Genomic DNA, 25678 nt, shown 5'->3' with positions numbered 1-25678 from the left:
TTTCTTTCTTTCTTTCTTTCTTTCTTTCTTTCTTTCTTTCTTTCTTTCTTTTTCTCTCCCTTTTCTTCTGAGCCATATGGCTCACAGGTTCTTGGTGCTCTGGCTAGGTGTCAGGCCTCTGCTTCTGTGGTGGGAGAGCTGAGTTCGGGACATTGGTCCACCAGAGACCTCCTGCTCCACGTAATATCAAATGGTGAAAGACGTCCCAGAGATCTCCATCTCAATGCTAAGACCCAGCTCCACTCAACGACCAGCAAGCTAGAGTGCCAAACAACTCGCAAGGCAGGAACACAACACCACCTATTAGCAGAGAGGCTGCCTAAAATCATAATAAGGTCACAGACACCCCAAAACACATCACTGGACATGGTCCTGCCCATCAGAAAGACAAGATCCAGCCTCATCCACCACAACACAGGCACCAGTCCACTCCATCAGAAGCTTACCCAACCTACTGAACCAACCTTAGCCAGTGGGGGCAGACACCAAAAACAACGGGAACTACAAACGTGCAGCCTGTGAAAAGGAGACCCCAAACACAGTAAGTTAAGCAAAATAGGAGACAGAGAAACACACAGAAGATGAAGAAGCAAGGTAAAATCCCATCAGACCAAACAAATGAAGAGGAAATAGGCAGTCAACCTGAAAAATAATTCAGAGTAATGATAGTAAAGATGATACACAATCTTGGAAAAAGAAGGGAGAAAATAAAAGAAACGTTTAACAAGGACCTAGAAGAACTAAAGAGCAAACAAACAATGATGAACAACACAATAAATGAAATAAAAAATTCTCTAGAAGGGATCAATAGCAGAATAACTAATGTATAAGAACAGATAAGTCACCTGGAAGATAAAATAGTGGAAATAACTACCACAGAGCAGAATAAAGAAAAAAGAATGAAAAGAATACAGGATAGAGCAGAAGCAAGAAGAACTACAATCCTGAAGCCTGTGGAAAGAAAACCACATTCACAGAAAGATAGACAAGATGAAAAGGCAGAGGGCTATATACCAGATGAAGGAACAAGATAAAACTGCAGAAAAACAACTAAATGAAGTGGAGATAGGCAACCTTCCAGAAAAGGGATTCAGAATAATGATAGTGAAGATGATCCAGGACCTTGGAAAAAGAATGGAGGCAAAGATCGAGAAGTTGCAAGAAATGTTTAACAAAGACCTAGAAGAATTAAAGAACAAACAGAGATGAACAATACAATAACTGAAATGAAAACTACACTAGAAGGAATCAATAGCAGAATAACTGAGGCAGAAAAATGGATAAGTGACCTGGAAGACAGAATGGTGAAATTCACTGCTGTGGAACAGATTAAAGAAAAAAGAATGAAAAGAAATGAAGACAGCCTAAGAGACCTCTGGGACAACATTAAATGCAACAACATTCGCATTATAGGGGTCCCAGAAGGAGAAGAGAGAAAGAAAGGACGAGAGAAAATATTTGAAGAGATTATAGTCGAAAACTTCCCTAACATGGGAAAGGAAATAGCCACACAAGTCCAGGAAGTGCAGCAAGTCCCATACAGGATAAACCCAAGGAGAAACACACTGAGACACATAGTAATCAAATAGGCAAAAGTTAAAGACAACGAAAAATTATTGAAAGCAGCAAGGGAAAAATGACAAATAACATACAAGGGAACTCCCATAAGGCTAACAGCTGATTTCTCAGCACAAACTCTACAAGCCAGAAGGGAGTGGCATGACATATTTAAAGTGAAGAAAGGGAAGAACCTACAACCAAGATTACTCTACCCAGCAAGGATCCCATTCAGATTTGATGGAGAAATCAAAAGCTTTACAGACAAGCAAAAGCTAAGAGAATTCAGCACCACCAAACCAGCTCTACAACAAATGCTAAAGGAACTTCTGTAAGTGGGAAACACAAGAGAAGAAAAGGACCTACAAAAACAAACCCAAAACAATTAAGAAAATAGTCATAGGAACATACATATCAATAATAACCTTAAATGTGAATGGATTAAATGCTCCAACCAAAAGTCCAGGACCAGATGGCTTCACAGGTGAATCTATCAAACATTTAGAGAAGAGCTAACACTCCTCCTCCTCAAACTCTTTCAAAAAATTGCAAAGGAAGGAACACTCCCAAACACATTCTATGAGGCCACCATCACCCTGAAAGCCACACCAGAAAAAGATACTACAAAAAAAGAAAATTACAGACCAATATCACCAATGAATATACATGCAAAAATCCTCAACAAAATACTAGCAAACAGAATCCAACAACACATTAAAAGGATCATACGCCACGACCAAGTGGGATTTATCCCAGGGATGTGAGGATTCTTTAATATACACAAATCAATCAATGTGATACACCACAGTAACAGACTTAAGGATAAAAGCCATGTGATCATCTCAATAGATGCAGAAAAAGCTTTCAACAAAATTCAACACCATTTATGATAAAAAAAAAAAAAAAACACTCCAGAAAGTAGGTATAGAGGGAACTTACTTCAACATAATAAAGGCCATATATGAAAAACCCACAGCCAACATAGTTCTCAATGGTGAAAAACTGAAACCCTTTCCTATAAGATCAGGAAAAAGAAAATGTTGTCCATTCTCACCACTATTATTCAACATGGTTTTGGAAGTTTTAGCCACAGCAATCAGAGAAGAAAAAGAAATAAAAGGAATCCAAATTGGATATGAAGAATTAAAGTTGTCACTGTTTGCAGATGACATGACACTACACATAGAAAATCCTAAATATGGTACCAGAAAACTGCTAGTGGTAATCAATGAATTTGGTAAAGTAGCAGGATACAAAATTAATGCACAGAAGTCTCCTGCATTCCTATACACTAATGATGAAACATCTGAAAGAGAAATTAAGGAAACACTCCCATTTACCATTGCAACAAAAAGGATAAAATACCTAGGAATAAACCTACCTAAGGAGACAAAATACTTGTATGCAGAAAACTATGACACTGATGAAGGAAATTAAAGATGATACAAAGAGATTGAGAGATATTCCACGTTCTTGGATTAGAAGAATCAACATTGTGAAAATTACTATACTCCCCAAAGCAATCTACAGATGCAATGCAATCCCTATCAAACTACCAATGGCATTTTTCACAGAGCTAGAACAAAAAATTTCACAATTTGTATGGAAACACAAAAGACCTTGAATAGCCAAAGCAATCTTGAGAAAGAAAAATGGAGCTGGAGGAATCAGGCTCCTGGAATTCAGAGTATACTACAAAGCTACAATAATCAAGACAGTATGGTACTGACACAAAAACAGAAATATAGATGAATGGAACAGGATAGAAATCCCAGAGATAAAGCCATGTATATATGGTCTCCTTATTTTTGATAAAGGAGGCAAGGATATATAATGGAGAAAAGTCAGCCTCTTCATTAGGTAGTGCTGGGAAAACTGGACAGCTACATGTAAAAGGATGAAATTAGAACACTCCCTAACACCTTACACAAAAATAAACTCAAAATGGATTAAAGACCTAAATGTAAGGCCAGACACTATAATACTCTTAAAGGAAAACATAGGCAGAACACTCTATGACATAAATCACACCAAGATCCTTTTTGACCCACCTCTTGGAGAAATGGAAATAAAAACAAAAATAAACAAATGGGACCTAATGAAACTTAAAAGCTTTTGCACAGCAAAGGAAAACATAAACAAGATGAAAAGACAACCCTCAGAATGGGAGAAAATATTTGCAAATGAAGCAACTGACAAAGGATTAATCTCCAAAATTTATAAACATCTTATGCAGCTCTATATCAAAAAAACAATCCAATCTAAAAATGGGCTGAAGACCTAAATCAACTCTTTTCCAAAGAAGATATACAGATTACCAACAAACACATGAAAGGATGCTCAACATCACTAATCATTAGAGAAATGAAAATCAAAACTACAATGAGGTATCCCCTCACACCAGTCAGAATTGCCATCATCAAAAAATCTACAAACAATAAATTCTGGAGAGGGTGTGGAGAAAAAGGAACCCTCTTGCACTGTTGGTGGGAATGTAAATTCATACAGCCACTATGGAGAACAGTATGGAGGTTCCTTAAAAAACTAAAAATAGACCTACGATACAACCCAGCAATCCCACTACTGGGCATATATCCTGAGAAAACCATAATTTAAAGAGTCATGTACAAAAATGTTCATTGCAGCTCTATTTACAATAGCCAGGACATGGAAGCAACCTAAGTGTCCATCATCAGATGAATGGATAAAGAAGATGTGGCACATATATACAATGGAATATTACTCAGCCATAAAAAGAAACGAAATTGAGTTATTTGTGGTGAGGTGGATGGACCTAGAGTCTGTCATACAGAATGAAATAAGTCAGAAAGAGAAAAACAAATAGCATATGCTAACACATATATATGGAAACTAAAAAAAAAATAGTGGTTATGAAGTACCTAGGGGCAGCACAGAAATAAAGACACAGATGTAGAGAGTGGACTTGAGGACACAGGGAGGGGAAAGTGTAAGTTGGGACGGAGTGAGAGAGTGGCATGGACTTATATATACTACCAAATGTAAAGTAGATAGCTAGTGGGAAGCAGCCGCATAGCACAGGGAGATCAGCTCAGTGCTGTGTGACCACCTGGAGGGGTGGGATAGGGAGGTCCAGAGGGAGATGCAAGTGGGAGTAGTAATGGGGATATATGCATATGTATAGCTGATTCACTGAGTTATAAAGCAGAAACTAACACACCATTGTAAAGCAATTATACTCAATAAAGATGTTAAAAATAATAATAAAAGGGCTTCTATTGAAAAGATTTTTTTAAAAGTTAAAAAAAAGTAAAAAAAAAGGTATTCATTATTTATTTTATGTTGTAGATTCCACATATAAGTGATGACATACAGTATTTGTCTGTCTCTGTCTGACTTATCGCACTTACCATAATAACCCCCAGCTCCATCCATGTTGTTGCAAATAACAACAATAATAATAACAATAGCAGTTGTTGCTTCTCATGGTTGAATAGTATTCCATTGTGTGTATGTGTGTGTGTGTATATATATATATATATATATATATATATATATATATATATATCTCACATCTTCTTTATCCATTCATCTGTTGATGGACACTTAGGTTGCTTCCATACCTTGGCTATTGTAAATAATTCTGCTATGAACATTGGCGTGCATGTATCCCTTCAAATTAGTGTTTTTGTTTTCTTTGGATATATGCACAGAAGTGGAATTACTGGATCATATGGTAGTCCTATTTTTAGCTTTTAAAAGAACTTCCATACTGTTTTCCATAGTGGCTGCACCAATTACACTCTCACCAACAGTGTACAAGCGTTCCCTTTTCTCCATATCCTCACCAACATTTGTTATTTGTGGTCTTTTTGATGACAGTCCTTCTGACAGATGTGAGGTGAACTCTCATTGTGGTTTTCATTTGCAGTTCTCTGATGATTAGCAACATTGAGCATCTCTTCATGTGCCTGTTGGCCATCTACATGTCTTCTTTGGAAAAATATCTCTTCAGGTCTTCTCCCCTTTTTCTAATAGGGCTGGGTTTTTTTGATGTTGAATTGTATGAGCTGTTTATATATAATGGATATTAACCCCTTACTAGTCATATTATTTGGAATATTTTCTCCCATTCAGTATGTTACCTTTTCATTTTGTTGTTGATATCCTTTGCTGTGCAAAAGTTTTTAGATTTCATAAGGTCCCATTTGTTAATTTTTGCTTTTGTTTACTTCACCTTAGGAGACAAAGCCAAAAAAGTATTACTACTATTTATGCCAAAGTGTGTTCCACCTTTGCTTTCTTCTAGGAGATTCATGATTTCAGGCCTTACATTTAGGTCTTTAATCCATTTTAAGTTTATTTTTGTACATGGTGTGAAAAATGTTCTAATTTCATTCTTTTACATGTAGCTGTCCAGTTTTCTCAGCATCACTTATTGAAGAGATTGTCTTTTCTCCATTGTATATTCTTGGGTCCTATGTCATAGATTAATTGACCATACATGTGTGGGTTTCTTTCTGAGCTCTCTATTCTGTTCCATTGGGCATGTGTCTGTTTTTGTGCCTGATCATACTGTTTTGATCACTGTAGCTTTGTAGTATAGTCTGAAGCCAGGGAGCATGATACCTCCAGCTCTGTTCTTTCCCAAGATTGTTTGGAGTATTCAGGGTCTTTTGTGTTTCCATACAATTTTTTTTTTTTTTTTTTTTTGTGGTACGCGGGACTCTCAGTGTTGTGGCCTCTCCCATTGTGGAGCACAGGCTCCAGATGCACAGGCTCAGTGGCCATGGCTCACGGGCCTAGCCACTCCATGGCATGTGGGATCTTCCTGAACTGGGACACGAACCCATGTCCCCTGCATTGGCAGGCGGACTCTCAACCACTGCGCCACCAGGGAAGCCCCTCCATACAAATTTTTAAATTATTTGTTCTAGTTTTGTGAAAATTGCCCTTGGTTTTTTGATAGGGATTGCATTGAATCTGTAGATTGCCTTGGGTAGTATGGACGTTTTAACAATATTAATCATTCCAATCCATGAACATGGTGTATCTTTCCATCTGTCTGTTTCATCTTCAATTTCTTTCATCAGTGTCTTATAGTTTTCCAAGTACAGGTCCTTTATGTCCTTTAGTAGGTTTATTCCTAGGTATTTTATTCTTTTTGATATAATTGTTAATGGAATTTTTTCCTTAATTTTTCTTTTTGATAGTTTGCTGTTTGTGTATAGAAATGCAATAGATTTCTGTATATTAATTTTGTCTCCTGCAACTTTACCAAATCATTGATGAGCTCTAGTTTTCTGGTGGCATCTTTAGGATTTTCTATGTATAGCATCATGTCATCTGCAAACAGTAAGAGTTTTACTTCTTTTCCAATTTGGATTCCTTTTATTTCTTTTTCTTCTCTGATTGCTGTGGCTAGAACATCCAATAAGATGTTGAATAATAGTGGTGAGAGTGGACATCCTTTTCTTGTTCCTGATCTTAGAGGAAATGCTTTCAGCTTTTCACCATTGAGTATGATATTAGCTGTGGGTTTGTCATATATGGCCTTTATTACACTAAGATATGTTCTCTCTATGCCCACTTTCTGGAGAGTTTTTATCATAAATAGATGTTGAATTTTGTCAAAAGATTTTTCTGCACCTATTGAGAAGATCATATCGTTTTATTCTTCAGTTTGTTCATGTGGTGTATCACATTGATTGATTCGTGGATACTGAAAAATCCTTGCATCCCTGGGATAAAACCCACTTGATCACAGTGTATGATCCTTTTAATGTATTGTCGGATTCAGTTTGCTAATATTTTGCTGAGGATTTTTGCATCTATGTTCATTGGTGATATTGGCCTGTAATTTTCTTTTTTTGTGATATGTTTGTCTGGTCTTGGTATCAGAGTGATGCTGGACTCATAGAATGAGTTTAGAAGCATTCCTTCCTCTATAATTATTTTGGAATAGTTTGAGAAGGATAATTATTAACCCATCCCCAAATATTTGGTAAAATTCACCTGTGAAGCCATTTGATCTTGGACTTTTGTTTTTTGGGAGTTTTTACATTACTGGTTCAATTTCATTAATGGTAATTGGTTTGTTCATACTTTCTACTTTTTCCTGGTTCAGCCTTCAGAGATTGGGAGATTGTACATTTCTAGGAATTTGTCCATTTCTTCTAGGTTGTCCATTGTATTGGCATATAGTTGCTTGTAGTAGTCTCTTATGCTCCTTTGTATTTCTGTGGTGTCAGTTGTCATTTCTTTTTCCCATCTAATTTTATTGATTTGGGCCCTCTCTTTTTGTCTTGATGAGTCTGGCTATCAATTTTGTTTATCTTTTCAAAGTCCCAGCTCTTAGCTTCAATGATCTTTCCTATTTTTAAGTCTCTGTTTCATTTATTTCTTCTCTGATCTTTATGACTTCTATCCTCCTGCTATCTTTGGGATTTATTTGCTCTTCTTTTCTAGTTCCTTTAGGTGTAAGTTTAGGTTGTTCATTTGAGATTTTTTGTTTGTTTCCTGAGGTTAGCTTGTATCACTATAAACTTCCCTCTTGGAATTGCTTTTGCTGTGTCCCATAGATTTTGAATTGTGTTTTCATGTTCATTTGTCTCTGGGTATTATTTTTTATTTCCTCTTTGATTTCTTCAGTGATCCTTTGGTTGTTTAATAGCATATCATATAGCCTCCACGTGTTTATGTTTTTGTCCAGTTTTTTCTTGTTGATTTTTACTTTCATTGCACTGTGTTTGGAAAAAATGCTTCATATGATTTTAATTTTCTTAAATTTATCAAGGTTTGTTTTGTAGCCTAGCCTATGATCTGTCCTGGAGAATATTCCATTTGCACTTGAAAAACATGTGTTTTCTGCTGCTTTTAGAGGAGATATTCTTTATACATCCATTAAGTTCATCTGGTCTAATGTGTTAATTAGGTCCCATGTTTCCTTATTGATTTTCTGTCTGAATTATCTGTCCATTGATGTAAATGGGGTGTTACAAGTCCCTATTATTATTGTTTTACTGTCAATTTCTCCCTTTATGTCTGTTAATATTTGCTTTATGTATTTAGGGGATCCTATGCTCAGTGCATATATATTTACAATTGTTATGTCTTCTTCTTAGAAGAAGACACCATTGTGTGGGGCCTGGTCTTGGGTCCTCTGATGGGCAGAGCCATGTCCAGGGGTGGCTATAGGCTCAGGGGATCTTAAGGCAGTCTTTCTGCTGGTGGATGGGGTTGTGTCCCCACTTAGTTGCTTGGCCCGAGTCAACCCAGTACTGGTGCCTACGAGCCGGTGAGTGTGGGCGGGCTGGGTCCTGAGGCTAATTAGCTAGGAGGAGAATTCCAAAATGGTGCTTGCCAGCACCAGTGTCCACGTGGTAGAATGAGCACCCCAAAATACTGCTGCCAATGTCTAGGTCCCCAGGGTGAGCTTCAGTTCTCTCCTGTGTCTCCCAGAGGCTCTCCAAGATCAGTAGGTAGGTCTGACCCAGGGTCCTTTCAAATTACTGCTTCTCCCTTGGTCCTGAAGCATGTGAGATTTATGTGAGCCCTTTAAGAATGGAGTCTCTATTTCCCACAATGCTCTGAGTCTCTTGAAAGTAAGCCCTGCTGGCATTCAAAGCCAAATGTTCTATGGGCTCGTCTTCTTGGTGCAGGACTCCCAGGCTGTGGAACCTGTTGTGGGTCTCAGACCCCTCTCTCCTTGGGAAGAAACTCTGCATTTGTAATTATTCTCCTGTTTGTAGGTCACTCACCCAGCGGTATGAGTCTTAACTATACTGCAACTCCACCCCTCCTACCCATCTCTTGTAGTTCCTCCTTTATATCTTTAGTTGTAGAAGATCTTTTCTGGTAAACCCTTTTCTTTTTCATTGATAGCTGTTCTGTAAATTGTTGTAATTTTCATGTGCCCATGAAAGAAGGTGAGCTCAGGGTATTTCTACTCCTCCATCTTGGCTAACTCTCCCTATTTCTTGAACTGGATACTGCTTAAACCAATGAGTTCACCTTGAATATTTCATTAATCTGTGCAGTTATGATTTGGACCTTTTTTGGTATGTAAGTAGACCAATAAAATAGCTTATTTTAAAAAATCTGGCACATTAACATTATTTACTCACTTCTTTTCAAGAATAACATAGTCACACCCACTTCACTTTTTTTTTTTACTTCAATGATTTGTAATTTGAGTATTATCCTTCTTCTAACTAAAGCTATTTACCTTCTTCTGTTACCAGAAACCAGTAAGTCTAGAGTGTTATTAATTCTCCTAACATTAGTTTTTGTTCTGATGTCCACTTGTAACACTGCTCTTTTACTTTCCTAAACTACTTGTATGAAACGACATTTAACCTTCTCTCTTAATTCTAGACTTACTCATTATTCATTATATGGTGCAAGAGCCTGACTACTCTATTGTTCTAAAGTAGTTGTATCTGAGCATTTATATATTGCAATATTATTATTTTATTAGGAATTATTTTTCCTCCTTTACAATTATAGCATTATATTAGTAGGTTATGCTATCCATGAAGTTAACCTTAGGATAATAAAGGGAGAGTTACAAAATAATTTGTTACTCAAAGCAGGACTTGGGTCTAAACAGAATTGAGAACCTCTGATCAAAATAATAGGGATTCTGCTGGAGGATGGATGTGTCTTGAGAAGGGAAACAAAGGAGAGGATAATAGACTTTCTAAATCCCACTTTCCTGACTTCCTTAAACACCACTCTCTTTCATTTATTGGTAGAAGAACACAGGCTTTGAAGCCCCTCAGAACTGGTTTCTAATAGGTACAGGTCTGTTATTTACTAGCTACATGACCTTGTGGAAGTTACTTAAACCACCTAAGCCTTGGTTCATCTATAAAATAGCACTAATCATTTCTTGCTTCTTAGGGTTGCCATGAGAATTTAGGAGATAACACAGACAAATCTTGCACAGCAAGTGACTAACCTATAATTGACATTGAACAAATATTAATGCACTTCCAATCTACCAACTCCATGCCCAGGACTATAGCTAACTCCAAGGGTACCTTTGTGCAAATTTTAAAATTGTATCCTTTCATCTGGATGGGTGTCACTCCCAGTCAAGGCTCATGACTTGGTGAGTGGAGCACTGCGCCTATCCCCACGAGGATCAAGGTCCTTCCCCTACCTCTCTCCAATTAGACTCCAATACTGAAGGAATGAGTTTTCATACATGTGCTGGAGTCCAAGAATATGATTACCATGATCAAAGACCCAAAGGAATGGCTGGGTGATCTGTAGCATAATTTTGTTTCCCTTCATGTTCCTGGATAGACCAGATGGCATGACCTTTGAAGATCTCTGAGAAGCTCTGAACCAGAACTCTCTATCAAAGGGACTTTTAAAAACCCTGACTCTCTTGTATACCATCTCCATGAGTGACTACTCTTACAAGTGGACTTTAACCAAGAATTTGATGGGTGTAACTCAGACTGGCTGCTAAGCAACAGCCCCTCCCCGCTTGAAGTCATTGTGACATTGCTTTCTACAAGGCAACATTATGATGTAGAAGGAGCCAGAAAAGCCCAACTTTGAAAATAAGCTCTGCTAACTATTAACTTCATAATCTTGGGCAAATTTTCCTCACAATATCTCAGTTTCTTCACCTGTAGCACAAGGACAATATTCACCATGTAGGAGATAACTTATATAAAGTCCAATGCTTGGCTTACTCAACTTGTTCATCATTTCCCTTCCTGCCCTCATTGATTTATTCATTCAACAGGTACTTATTAAACTCTTATAATATGTCAGGTACTGCTCTAGGCTTTGGGAATATAGCAGTGAACAGAAATCCTTGTTCTTCTAGAGGTTAATTCTAGCAGGGGAGGCAATAAAAATGGTAAATACATAAAATGTATGGGATGTCAGGTATTGATTTTGCCAAGGAAAAACAAAGGAATCACAGACAGGGAAAAGGGAGTTTCATGGCCAGGAAGGGGCCCACTGAAAAGGTGGCTTCAAGGAAAGGCCTACAGGAAGTGAGGCAGAAAGTCAAATGGAAACCTTGGGAAAGAGTATTCTAGCTTGTGCAAAAGCCCTGAGGCAGTAACACGCCTGGACTATTGGAGAAACAGCAAGGACACCAACGTAGTTGAAATAGAGGTAGTGAGAAGTGTTTTCAACATTTCTTTTAAGGCAGGTTTAGTGGTGATGAACTCCCTCAGGTTTTGTTTGTCTAGGAAAGCCTTTATTTCTTCATTATAATTAAGTATAAATTTGCTGGGTAGAGTATTCTCAGCTGACAGTTTTTAATTTTTCAATATTATGAGTATGTCATCCCACTTTCTCCTGGGCTGTAGAGTTTCTGCTAAGGAATCTACTGATAGCCTAATGGGGGCTCCTTGTAGGTTACTGTCTTTATTTTCCCCCTGGCTGCCTTTAAAATTCTTTCTTTGTCATTAACTTTTTTTTTTTTTTTTTTTTTTTGTGGTACGCGGGCCTTTCACTGTTGTGGCCTCTCCCGTTGCGGAGCACAGGCTCCAGACGCGCAGGCTCAGCGGCCATGTCTCATGGGCCCAGCCACTCCACGGCACGTGGGATCTTCCCGGACCAGGGCACGAACCCATGTCCCCTGCATCGGCAGGCGGACTCTCAACCACTGCACCACCAGGGAAGCCCTGTCATTGATTTTTGACAGTTTTGTTTTTTTTTTTTGGCGGTACGCGGGCCTCTCACTGCTGTGGCCCCTCCCGCTGCGGAGCACAGGCTACGGACGCGCAGACTCAGCGGCCATGGCTCACGGGCCCAGCCGCTCCGCGGCATGTGGGATCTTCCCGGACCGGGGCACGAACCCGTGTCCCCTGCATCGGCAGGCGGACTGTCAACCACTGCGCCACCAGGGAAGCCCCGATTTTTGACAGTTTTAATATGTGTCTTGGAAAAGGTCTTCTTGCACTGAGATAATTATGTGTTCTCTTATCTTTGTGAACTTGTATACCCAGTTCCTTCCCAGGCTTGGGAGTTCTAACCTATTATTTCTTTAAATAAACTCTCTGTTCCTTTCTCCCTCTCTTCTCCTTCTGGGATACCCATTAGGCTTATGTTGCCTTTCCTAATGGAATTGGGTAGTTCTCATAGAATTTATTCATTTAAAAAAATCGTAGTTCTCTTTTCTCTTCTACCTGAATCATTCGTAGATTTTGAACCTACTAGCTCTCTTTTCCTTATGGTCTGCTCTATTTCCAATGCTTTTAATGCTTTCTTCATCTAATTTATTGAGTTCTTCAGCTCCAGAATTTCTGTTTTGTTCTTCTTTAGAGTTTCAGTCTCTTCAGTAAAGCATTCCTTCTGTTCATTAATTTTATTCCTGAGCTCATTGAACTGTCTTTCTGAGTTTTCTTGTAGCACATTGAGTTCTTTCATAACAGATATTTTCAATTCTCTATCAGTTAGTTCACACTTTTTCATGACTTTAAGTTTGGTTTCCTGAGAATTGCCGTTTTCTTTTTGTGATACCATATTACCATGGTTTTTCATGGTGCTTAATGAGTTGTTCCTCTGTTGGCACTTTTGAAGTAGCAAACACCTTTTTTAATTAGGTAAAACTCTTTTCACTTTGATTTTAACAATTCAACATGTTGGTTATTAGAGGCCTTTTTTTTTTATTTTCCAGTAGGTAGTGCTATAGCACAGTTTTTGTTTCTCTTACCTGAAATGTCTCTGGCTATATTTGAAAATTGACTTTCCACCCTCCACCGCCTCTGCCAGAGGTGTCACTTATGCCCTTGCTGCTTTGCCTCCAGAATCTCTGGTGCCTTGCTGTTGTCAATGTTGCCATTGTTGCTAGGGTCACTGCCAAGGGCATCAGGATGGTGGGCACCTCCACTGGGTCCAGGGATGCTTGGGTGGTGGGCAACTCTGCCACAGCAAGGGCAGAGGGAGGATGGGGTGGGAAGGGGGTCATGGGTGCCTTTGATGCATCTGGGATTGTCAGATGCAAGAGTGCCAGAGTCCAGGCACCACCAGAACTGGAGGGACTGAGGTCATGGGCCTTGCCACTGCTGATGCCTGGTTCCCTGTGTCTGGGGTATTGCTGCAGTCTGGAAGCATACTTTGTGTGTGCTGCCTCCTCTATTACTACTGGGTCCTCTGGAACTGTTGGCTCAGTACTGTCATGGCCACGGAGTCCAGATTGCAAGTACCACCTCTGCTGTTCTCTCAATTCCACCTCCTCTATTTGTTCCAGTCTACTTATCTTCAGATGTACAGATGTGTGGATCTCTCCAGAATCCTAGTGTGTTGGACCAGAGGAACCTTTGTTGAGTTATGAACGTTTTACTCATTGTAGATTGAAGAGGAGAGACCAACAGACTGTCTCATACTACCATGACTACCAAGTCACTGCTGATCTTCTTTTTCCCAACATGCCATGTTCATTCCACCTCAAGGACTTTGTACTTGCTGCACCTCTGCACTTTTCCCAGATCTCAGAATGACTGATTCCTCTCTAATATCAAGGATCATCTCATATGGGATCTCTCCAGAGATGCCTTCCTGGACTGCTCAAACTAAAATAGGCTCCTCCCTTGGTCACTTTCTATCACTGATTCACTTTCCTCATTTCCTTTTTTTTTTTTTTTTTTTTGCTAATTTATTGCTTAACACTCCCATCAGCAAAATATAATCCCCATAAGGGTGAACTCTTTATGTTATTCACCACTATGTCTTTAGTACCTAGAACATTATCTGGCACATAATAATCAAGAAATGTTGTGGGCTCATGAATGAATAGTCATTACCCAGAAAGCTGCATGTGCCTCATCATTACCACCAGTGCTGCCATCTACCATGAGAACACTGAGATCTGCGTCAAAGGAGGCAGTAAAACATAGTAGTTAGGACTGTGACCTCTTTTGGATCTGGCTCTGCAACTTATTAGCTGTGAGATGTCGGGCAGGTTATTCAGTTTCTTGGGTTAATGTTATCTTCCTCACAAAGTTGCTGAGAGAATTAAATAACAAAACACATGCAAAACACTTAAAATGGAGTTTGACATACAGTAAGCATGCCAGAAAATAGGAGCCATTATATTCTTATTACTTAGGATTCTTTCAGTTGAAAATAAAAGAAACAAACTTAAGCCAGCTTATGTAGCAAAGAGGAGGTTATTACATAGTTATAGGGGTGTTTCACAGAACCCAAAGGCAGAAATGCATCTGGGCCTCAGGAAGGAGCTAGAATGAAGAGTTGGAAAGCTACTGATAAATGTTCTCTCTGCATCTTTAATCGTGGCTTTTCTCCACTGCTCCCCTTTAGTCTTCTTGCTCTGCATCCAGGGCAACTTTCCCTTCTCTTCAGTTTCTCACTACAGATCCTAAGCTTACATATTATAGGCAAAGCCAGTCTCAGGGACTGTTCGCCATTCCTTGTTCTCTGTTGCAGATTCCAAGGGGTGATAATCTGATAAGCCCTCTTGAATCTGACGTCTACGCCAGTCAATCAGCCAAGCCAGGGGAGGAGGTAATGCAGTAAAACCACAGCTGCTAGTGACCACAGCTATGGTTTCAAGGAAAGGACCTCTGCTTTCACTCCTGAGAAAGGCAGACATCCCCAAAGGAGCCCACTGCAAAGACCTTCCCGATGGTGCCAATTCAGGGGAGCTGGACCAGCTCTGGGACCTCAGCAGACACGGAAAGAATGTCCTGGCCTTCTGTTCCTTGAGCAAGCCAAACAGGCCTGTGCCCCCGAGTCTCCCAGAATCACTTTGGTTCCCTACTGAGAACAGTCACCAAGATGCAGACCTATCTTCTTCATGTCCTCATCCCATGCCAACACCAAACATTCAGATGTTTCCTCCTGACAGCATCCAACCTTTATGCAGATCAACCTAAGCCAGTAGAAGGCTTGTGGGTTTGTTGGTGTCATCATTTCCTCACACACTCTCTTCTGCCACTCCACCCCCATGCACAACCTGTATTTTCAAATCTAGAAGGGTCTCCACCCAAATCACTTAAAACCAAGGACACTCATGTTTTGACTGATGGATTTTATTGCAGAACTCTAGGTAGGAGCAAGGTGTGCTAAACAAAGGAGACTGTTCAGCACACTAGGGAATGGAGACACAGGTCAGATTTATGCCAGCTTGCAGCACTGACAGCTGGTGTCAAAGACAAGCCCAGCCGGGCAATACTGCTCGTATGTGATTCCATTTGCGCAGTTCACGAAGGCATTTCTGTTATTTGCCACAGGGTAGATGCCATTGGCTTTGCCGGCACAGTATCCACTACCCACAGAGCTGCTACTCCCACTTCCACTTCCACTCCCACTTCCGGTACGACTGTTGGGCTCACTGGACTGAGTGGAGGTGGTGCAACCTGAAACAGCATGAAGAGCGTACTAGTGGACCTGGAAGAAGCTCTCAGATTCACCTAGAGGTGAAGAACTAGCAGACCTGGGGTGAGGTCTGGAGGTGGAGTGCAGTTCGCTCTGGGTCCCTGTAACTGAGGAGCTCACAAGATAACTCCATCTTAGGAATTAGGAACAGCTATAATTTCAAGCCAGCCCAGTTTTAAATTTTAAAAGTTCTCTCTTATAATGTTAAAATCATTTAAAAAATATTTTACTGAGCACCCAGTATATGCAAAATGCTTTTCTAGGATCTGGTTATAAGCGGTAAGCAAATAAGCTGTAAGAGAAAATCTGGACAAATTTTAGGGAATTGGTACTTCCTCTGAATTATAGATTAGAAATATTTCAGTACTGCTTAGGATTTTTTGTTCGATCTCCCCAAGCAGGCTGAAGGAGACTTTTAATAAGGGGTTCATAGAAAAATAAATGCTTATATTGAAGGTCAGCCTAATTTCTTGAGGCTTTTCCACACCTTTAAGAATTAGTAGACCTGGAAAACCCACCCAGTAAGCCTGGTTTCTCATAAGAACATAAAATTCCTGATGTGGACATTCAAGGGTAAGGAAAGAATATAGCACTTCTCTCTCAGGCAGGCAAGAACAGTGAGGTAAAATGGGAAGAGACTCCTGGGGCAAAGGGGGAAGATGTTAGGCTGTCTTTTGAGTTGGAAAAGGAGCATTTATACACCATGGGCATCCCCCTGCTGTCACTTACTTGCACTCTTCAGGCCAAGAACATCCTTCAAGGTGTTGATCAGGGGGAACTTGCCCTGGTTACAGAATGTGCCTGTGAAGTCATCCATGTCAATGGCCCAGACCATGGCACCTCCAAAGTTGTTCTGTTTAAGCCACTCAGCCTGTTTAAGGATAGAGGACACCAGCAGTCATTTTATTTCGGGGGACTCAGGGCTGAGCTCACAGCACATTGGAGGGGCTGACCTTACCTTGATATTAAAGCTCTTGACGTTGTCATAGCCAACCCACTCATTGCCCTCATAGGTGTAGGGCACGGACTGAGAGGCATCCCATGCCTGAGTGGCTCCATCTTTCAGGAAGGTGCAGATCTTTAAAAAGTCAAGAGATTCAAATCCTTTAAGTATGACTCCCCAAAAAGAGAAAACATACAATTTCCTCTTTGATTTTTTTTTTTCTGTCATGCCTGCAATAGGGGATTTCCTCAGATTTCTAATTATGGGTTTTTGTTTGCAGTAAATAAGATCAAGTTGTTTTTGAAATACTCAGATGTTATCCCTATTTTTAGTGCTTGATTTTGAGAACCCATGTTAGTATGGGAGATACAGGTATTTAATTCCCTTAAGTGCTAATATAAATGACCTTAAGTATGTAGTCTGTTGTTTGAAGGGATATTGCACACTACAAATGTTCTTCATACTGGATTAGGTAAATGAATAGGTTACTTAAACACCTGAAGCATTTGGAGTAACATCTGTGTTACAGTAGGTAAGTAGTGGACAAAATGAACATTCAAGCTTTACACAGATTCTAGCCCTAAGGCTACTGTGCAGCACAGGGCATGAAATTCACAGAATTTCAACTGTAAAGCCCAGGCTACCTACCTCATAGTAGGCCAGGAACCCAGCCTGCCTGGTGTAGGGCCCAGCAGGACCAGCACCAGAAGTGGGGGCACCAATGCCATTGTTGGAAGGGTTGCTTAGGATGTAGTCGTGTCCATAGGCAGGGAATCCAACGATGAGCTTCTCAGCTGGGGCCCCATTGTTCTTCCAGTAGTTCATGGCATAATCCTGAAAACGTAGCAGGTGAGTTAGAGGCCCACCCAGCTGATGACCCATTGCTTAGTTTTGCTAGTCCACTGTCCTAAAAGGTAAAATTGAATGATGCTAATAACAGATAGATTAGTTGGTATTTTTGGAAATATTTTGGTGAGATTATAGTTAATGAAATATGATCAGCCACTTAAGAAGAGAGTTGCCCAAATGAGACTTTTGCAGAATTTATATTTCTTTTGTCTCTGAATCTCCATGTAATTTACAACATCTCTGGTCTGAACCTGCATCTGTGTGGGTACTCACCACATTGAGGTAAGCATTGTTGCCAGTGTCAGTTGGGTATTTGTAGAGGGGGCTGTTCTCTCCAGTGTAGCCCTCCCATGGGCCATAGAAGTCATAAGTCATGACATGGATGTAGTCTAGGTACCTGAGGTGGGATAAAGCGTTTAAAAGCATTTCCAATTGTTATTTCCCACACCTGTGCAGACAAAAAATACCACTTCCAATGCCTCTTAAACAAAGTCCCTGAGTGGCAAGACAGACTAAGGACAAGTCTGCTTTGCAAAACTGATACCTATAGGAGTTTGAGGATAAGGTGAGTCACTCACTGGGACAGCTGAGGAATCTCATAGCCAGACTGGATGTTGGAGATGCCAGCAGCTACTGCAGCAGTGACCAGCAGCCTGGGCTTGTTGGTTTGGATGGCCTCCTGCTCAAAAGCTTCACGCATTTCCTATAGAATAATCAAGTATAGTAGGACATCTATGAAACTGATTTCACCTCCTTAAATATTAATAAATATATGTTTGTATAATGCTTTTCTTTTTCAGAGTGCTTTCACATATTTTATCTTTAGTTTCTGCATATCCCTATAAAGTAGACAGAATTGATGGTATTCATTTTATAGCTAATATGCATAGAAGTTAGACAATTTCACCAAAGTCTCACAGCAAGTTAGTATCCAGGTCATGACGAGAACCCAGGTTCCAGATGACCAGTCAGAGCTTTACTTATATCACTACACTTTGAAGTTATACTTGCTACAGTAACCTATATCCAGCTTTTAGCAATATAGAGATTTGCTTCCCTTTGTCCAGTAAATGAGCTACTTTATAGGACTGACATCCCATCAAATGAAATGCTGAATTGGCCAGTGAGGAAGGTGGTAACAGCCAGGTGATAGACTCCCGTTCAATGCTAGAGGTTAATCCACTGTTATTTTGTGACTCTAATCTTACCCGGAGCACTGGATTCAGTTTTTTTTTTTTTTTTTTTGCGGTATGCAGGCCTCTCACTGTTGTGGCCTCTCCCGTTGCGGAGCACAGGCTCCGGACGCGCAGGCTCAACGGCCATGGCTCACGGGCTCAGCCACTCCACGGCATGTGGGATCTTCCCAGACCAGGGCACGAACCAGCGCCCCCTGCATCGGCAGGCAGACTCTCAACCACTGTGCCACCAGGGAATCCATGGATTTAGTTTTTATAACTGCATTATTAGGGTGTACCAGAGTGTGTTCCAGTGAAGAGTGGGTCTGAAAATTGTTGTATGGGTACTTGTTAAAGGAACTAGGTTATTTAACTGGAACGAGAAAAATTGTAGGCAAGATATAGCTGTCTTCAAATATCGAACTAATATATTGCAAAAGGTGCAGCTTTATTCTATGTTACTTCAGTGGGCAGAGCTAGAACCACTAATTGGAAGTTATTAATTATGACTGGACGCATGTATTGACTAAGAATACAGATGTTCTTTTTGATCTCTAGAGCTGTTCAACAAGTAAGTAGGTTTATTTTTCAACCAGTGAATTACTTAATATTGAAACTATTGGAGGCTGCCTGACAATCTGGTATACCAGATGGTATAGGAAAAAACCCTGTCTTGGGGGAGAGTAAATCTAAAAGCCATCCTTGGCTTTTCTCACTCCATTCATTTTTCCTTGGTGATCTCTTAGTTATCTACCTTTGCTGATGACGTCAATACAGTATATCAAATCAAGTCCTTTGTTCTGAACTCCAGCTTGGCATTCACCCAATATCTATTCATCCAGTGTCTATTAGGCAAAACTATAGGATGTCCTACAGATTCCTGTCACTCAGCATGTTCAAAGACAAATTAATGAGCCCTTTTTCTTGCTCCAAATCTACCTTTTTTCCTGTATTTACCATCTTAGTTAACAGGACCATAGTCAAACTAGTTCTCAAGGTCAGAAAACTGGAAGTTCTCTCCTTTTCCACTTCCAATTGGTCTCCAAATCCTATTGATTCTACCCTCCTAATATCTCTTATATACTTCCTTTTTCTGTTCTCACTGTTAGGGTATTCGTTCAGACCCTCAGCATCTCTTGCTCGATTTATTGCAATAGCCTCCTAACTCTATCCCTGACTCCTTACCTTCTAATTCATCCGCCGTGGTTAAAGCCAGAGTGATCCTTCTAAAACATGAGGTTTGTCATATCTTTCCATTACTTAAAAATCCTTCAAAGTTGCCTTGAACGTAATGTCCAAATTACTTAACATAATATACAAATCCTACATGATCTGATTCTTGTCTCTGGTGCAGCCTCATAATCCATTACTCACATACCTGCTCACACATATCTACATGTCTTCATTTGTGCAATCCCATCGTCACTTAATTGGTTAACACCACTTTTAAGACTAAGCTCTTCCTGATCCTGCCCCAGAGCAGAATTAGGTACCTTCTCTCTGTGCTACTTTTGCACTCTGAATACCTCTCTCATGACATTTACCTAAGTGTACTGTAATTGTTGGTTATTTTTCAGGCTTCCACCTAAGATGGTGTAGTTTTTAAAGCCAAGGATTGTGTCTTATTCTTATCTTTAGCCTGACACTTAATGCAGTGTCTGGGAGGTGTAAGTGCTCAGTGATAATAGGCAGTCTAATATAAAGGTTAGAAGCAATGGGCTCTGTAGTCAGACTACTTGGGTAGTTATGACACCTATTAGTTGTGTGATATTAGGCAAATTACTTAAACCCGCTATATATTAGCTTCCTCGTCTGTAAAATAAAGATTATGGTACTTACAGTACCTATATCATAGAGTAGATATGAAGATGAAATGAGTTATGACTCTAGAAACAGCTTGTAGAATTGTGCCTGACACAGAGCACACATAATAATATTATTATTATTAAATGCTGTTGAATGTAGGCATGATATCTAAGAATCTTTGCAATGTAAAGTTTCCAAAATTCTAAATTCCAGTTTAGTTTCACTCTGGAACCACCAGGTTCTCCTTGAAAAGAACAGGCTTTGAATTTTCTTGGGCTAAACACTGCCATCTCCCTCCTCACCTGCACCAGGACAGTGAAGAGATGCTTGTCCTGAGAAGGGCTTCCACGAGAACCAGGGTACTCCCAGTCGAAGTCCAGCCCATCAAATCCATACTGACGCAGGAATTTGATGACTGAAGAAATGAAAGTCTTGCGATTCTCTGGAGTGGAAACCATGGCAGTGAAACTGAAGGAGATCCAAAGAAGGCAGGGTGAGGCCTTGGTAGTTCCAACACCTTGTAGCGAAGACAAACTCCTATATTTCTGCCTCAGAGCTTTACACCAAGACCCACATCCCAGATAAAACTATGTTCCTGGCTTTCTCCTGTGCTTGCTTTGTAATCACTGCTCTGTCAGCCATGGTACCTCAGTGTTCTCTTTGTTTTGTTATCCACCCAACTCTGATCTTTCTCCCAAATTGTACCTGTTGCTTTGAACACCTGGCTACCTTGGCCCACTGTGTTGTCTCTCCAAATAGTCCCTGATGTTCGCATACCCTCAAAAAATTCTTCTTGTTTATTTGCATGACTTTCTCTTCCCTTCTCCCAGAAGGTAAATAGACAGAAGTGCTATAACACTCTCCTCAGGGGTTGTACTTCTGAAACATTTTGAGAAGAGGTTGTTTTGAAATCTCAGTAACTAAGCTTCTGTGAATGTAGTCCCAGAATATCCAACTAAATGTAAACGTACAAAATAAATGGTGTTCTAATTAATACTGAGATTCTGGTGTAGTAATTTATTTAAGTAGCATATTTGTTTAATGTATATCCTTAATATCCTGTCTTAAGATGTGAAATCTGAAGGGACATAGGTCATATTGGGCTAACTTGTTTTCTGTAACAAATGAACACCAGGCTCTCTCGTAGAGGACTTACGGGGCAGTTCCAAAATTCCAGCCTCCAATGGCCAGGAGAGTTTTCAGCTGGCTGTTCCTTTAAAGCAAAGGATAGAAAAGAAAAACTTCAAAATCCGTGAGTCCCTCAATTTAAAATAACATTGCTTTGGTATTGGGTCTGGTCAGAAACTTTGATGTTGCCTTGATAAAATATTCTGTATAATAATTTTCCTTCACTACTGAACACTTTAGAAAAATTATTTGTGTTATCATTATGAATGCACTCAGAGTTCTTTAGAAAAATCTAAATTAAGCAACCGGGTTTTTTTTAAAATTGGAATGTATTGGCAATTCTTACATTCTACTCTATCAGATGAAATGGTAAATATTGCTTGAACATAATTACTTTCTCAGACTTTATGATAATGAATATAAATCAGTTGGCTTAAAATCATGCACATTTTCTGGAATAGTGGTTCTCAAACATCAGTTTATATAAGAATGAAGTACATGGACCAGAGTTGGAGGACAACATTAAAATTCCAGGTTTTTAACCCCTTTCTCAGAGATTGTGATTCAGTTGGATTAGGGATTGAGATTTTTATCAAGTGACTCATGTGATTTTGTTGCATGGTCAATAGATCACACTTTGAGAAATACCACTGTGAAGGGGTTTATTTCTTCTTAGGTATCATAACTCAAATTCTAGTGGCTGCATTCAAGATACTGCCACTACTGAAGGTAGCAATGGCCTGTAGCCTTACTTCTCCTGGATGTAACGAACTGAACAAATTAGAAATTAAAAGATACCAGGGTTTTTGTTTGTTTTGTTTCATTTTTACACAGAACAGAACTCTATTAAAATACAGCAAACTCTTCTGATTTCTTGGGCTCTGTTATGTCTAATCTTCGGTATCCTCTGCCTCCTGTTCTCTGATGCAAGTAGCTAAGATGGTTTGCAGTTTCCTGAGTCATAAAAAGGATAATTACAGTGAAAGGAAGATACAGAACTATTTTTTAATACTAGCTAGAGCAGGCAACGTGCTACGTTATCTATATCCTCGATACTTAAAGCATAGCTCCTGGACCGGAAGCATCAGCATCATAGGGAAGCTTGTTAGAAATAACAGAGTTTTGGTTCCCACTTCAGACTCACTGAACCTGAACTGCAGAGATACCAACTTAGATATCTTCCCGTTCTCTTACTTGTTTTTCAGGCTATTGAAAGATTGGTAGAGAGTCACATCATTCCATTCAATGGTGGTGATCTCGTTGTTTCTCATCCCAGCAAAGGCATAAATCAGGTGAGTACAGAGGCAGGGGTCGATGTCGTCAGGCTTGAAACTTCCCAGGCCTGGTCGGTACTGGGACCAGTTGGTGAAGTAGCACATCAGCTGGAAGGCAGAACCTGAGAGTAGTAAGAAGTAAGAAAAATGGCCTGACTTAGGTGCCACTGAAATGTGCTGTAAGTTTTAGCCCTGCTTCTGTTTCCCTCCCTTTGCCTCAGATACCTGATCTCTGTGTAAGGGTGGTTAATAGGAACAATCTTGCAAATGATTTCAAAGCTTCTAACTTGGGAACTAGTCACTGACTTTCAAGTTGGTTATTTTTAACTTTGCCAGATTCACTTTGGGATCTTGGTGAAGCCTAGGAACCACTGAAGAAAAAATGCCCAGTAGTCCTATGAAGCCCAGTGAATACCAACTTACAACTCTCAGGTGGTCATGCTGAAGAGAATAACAGTGGCAGCCAATACAAAATAACAGGTTCTTCCAACATCAAATCCATCTGTCTGTAAAGAAGACACTAGCTTTCTTTCCTAGCATAGCTTATTTATCTCTTGATATGCTTTTATTTTTATTTATTTATTTTTTGGGTGGTACGCGGACCTCTCACTGTTGTGGCCTCTTCCGTTGTGGAGCACAGGCTCCGGACACGCAGGCTCAGTGGCCATGGCTCACGGGCCTAACCGCTCCGCAGCATGTGGGATCTTCCCGGACCGGGGCACGAACCCATGTCCCCTGCATCGGCAGGCGGACTCTCAACCACTGCGCCACCAGGGAAGCCCTTGATATGCTTTTTAAAAAGTAATATTAGAATATGAAAAAATCACATTTAATACATTAAGCAGACAATTGCATTATGAGTAATTTATAAAGATTTTAGGTTTATTGTAGGAAAAAATTATGTCAAGGATATAATACAGAGTCCATGACTTACCTAGCTGAGCATTCAGCAGAAGGACCAGACCTAGAGAGAAAGAAAACACATGTATTCTGAACCAATTGTCTATATCTTGTAGAATATAATTCTGAGGCCTTCGGTACCATCCTATGGGTCATAGGTTTTTATAGCCCAAGTGGCACTTAGGGGTTATGCCAAAGACTAGGCTTTTCAGTGAAGGCACCAATAAATCTGTACTTCCCTTCTCTTAGTCAAAAATGAGCATGGCTCTCTCTTCTTCCTTCTTCCATGTCAGTAACAAATGTTACAGAAGACAGAGTTGGAAGTCTACTACCTATGGGAGATCTACGTACTGAAACTACCCAAAATTTACTCTACTCAATGACTACACACCCATCCATGCTTCACCACCCTTAACTGGGATGAATACAGCTTCACACACAAAGCATCCTCTAAATCAGTGAATTCAGTATCTCTTGGGGCCTTCAAGTTTTTTTATACCAACTTTAAGAGCCCTTATGGTAGAAGAGAACTAGAAACTGTTAGACAAGGCTCCAGATGCTGTTCCCTGGCTTCTACCAGGACACTTTAGACCTGATTGCTTTATAAATTGAGCTAGAGGTTTCATTTGGAAAAGGTTCTGAAGCTATAAAAAGTTTGTAAATCTCAGCTCTAGAGCAACTAATAAGCTATGGATATAAATTGGCTCTAAACAACGTACTGAATCAACCCCTTTAAATGATTGAATTATAACTGATATTTTTATAATACATCAGCAACTCAGTAAGACAGTAAGGGATTAAAGAGAAATAATTCTGAAAACAGTAGATCAAAGATAACTTGCATAACTCTGTCTCAGTTCCCACTGATTTTCATCTCTGAAAAAGATAAACTAAAAACACAAACATGTAAATTAAAATAAGATCAATTAAAATGAGGTGGTGCAGGAAGATGAATAGAGAAATGGGAACAACCCAACAAGGAATGGGAGTGTAAGACAAGCATTGGAAGAAAACTAGCCTTTCTTTTTGGACCATGCTTGTGGCATCAACGAAGGTAGAAATGCTGCCAGAGTCAATTGAGATTAAAAGAATCAGAAGTAGACTCATTTGTGTATGTCTGGATTCTCTTGGAAATTTGAAATAATGAAAGAACAATAGAAAAGCATAGAGGTGTGTGTGAAGACTATTTCATGCCTGTCAGATGCAGAGAGAAAAAGAAATCAGGTAAAAACAAGGTTTTATCTCCAATTACAGACTCACCTGTGAGAATAAGCTTTGCCATGGTTGCCATTGGCTCTGGTCTAGCAGAGCCTGGATTTTCTTTTTATACCATCTGAGTACAAGGTTATCACAAAGGATATCTTCCAAGTGGAGAGCATTTAACCCAAATGTGTATATAGCTAATCAGTAAGTCAACAGATCTCCTCCCCTACAAACACCACTTTGTGTACCTCCAACCTGCACTCCCCTCACCACCACCTTCTCTGCTCAATAAGGACAAAATGTCATGGCTCCTAACAGGGTGGTAGAGATCATCACCATGAAAAGCACCGGCTTATTAGCTTTTTTGGCAGTTCTCAGGGCTGATAAGCATCTGTTTAAACATTGTGGTTTTCATGAGGTGGACATTTTGTGCCTGGCATCAAAGCATGTTTTTATTGGAAAATAAACAATAAAAACCCTTGGAAGGTATT

General features: G+C 39.8%; 1 protein-coding gene across 3 annotated transcripts; it reads right to left on the bottom strand.

Annotated features, from left to right (window-relative positions):
• Positions 1-15542: 15542 nt before the first annotated feature.
• On the bottom strand, positions 15543-25368 carry LOC113614580 (acidic mammalian chitinase-like). 3 transcript variants are annotated; one of them, XM_027096227.1, is made up of 11 exons: positions 25245-25368; positions 24019-24048; positions 23005-23206; positions 21839-21895; positions 20985-21150; positions 18280-18404; positions 17975-18098; positions 17501-17686; positions 16868-16987; positions 16639-16780; positions 15543-15890 (listed from the first exon to the last, which is right to left on the bottom strand). In XM_027096227.1, exons 1-11 carry the CDS (start codon positions 25273-25275, stop codon positions 15649-15651), a joined length of 1425 nt encoding a protein of 474 aa, XP_026952028.1. In that variant the 5' UTR covers positions 25276-25368; the 3' UTR covers positions 15543-15648. The 3 variants fall into 3 exon arrangements, with proteins under 3 accessions (XP_026952028.1, XP_026952029.1, XP_026952030.1); XM_027096228.1 differs by lacking the exons at positions 23005-23206; positions 25245-25368 and having other exon boundaries at positions 24019-24043; XM_027096229.1 differs by lacking the exons at positions 20985-21150; positions 23005-23206; positions 25245-25368 and having other exon boundaries at positions 15640-15890.
• Between the last annotated feature and the right edge of the window lie 310 nt (positions 25369-25678).

The sequence above is a fragment of the Aethalodelphis obliquidens genome, unplaced genomic scaffold (genome assembly GCF_003676395.1).
Source record: "Aethalodelphis obliquidens isolate GAN/ISIS:26980383/991018 unplaced genomic scaffold, ASM367639v1 scaffold100, whole genome shotgun sequence".
In the NCBI taxonomy this organism is placed as follows: Eukaryota; Metazoa; Chordata; class Mammalia; order Artiodactyla; family Delphinidae; genus Aethalodelphis; species Aethalodelphis obliquidens.
The sequence above is the reverse complement of the archived record's forward strand: the minus strand, read 5'-3'. Positions and strand labels throughout refer to the sequence as shown.

Bases quoted from the DNA above. Each gene is read 5' to 3' on its own strand.
- LOC113614580 (XM_027096227.1), bottom strand. From the start codon at position 25,275: ATGGCAACCATGGCAAAGCTTATTCTCACAG. The intron at 18,405-20,984 runs GTGAGGAGGGAG...ATTATTCTATAG, and splicing joins TCTTCACTGTCCTGGTGCAG to GAAATGCGTGAAGCTTTTGA. The intron at 17,687-17,974 runs GTGAGTACCCAC...CTACGTTTTCAG, and splicing joins ACAATGCTTACCTCAATGTG to GATTATGCCATGAACTACTG.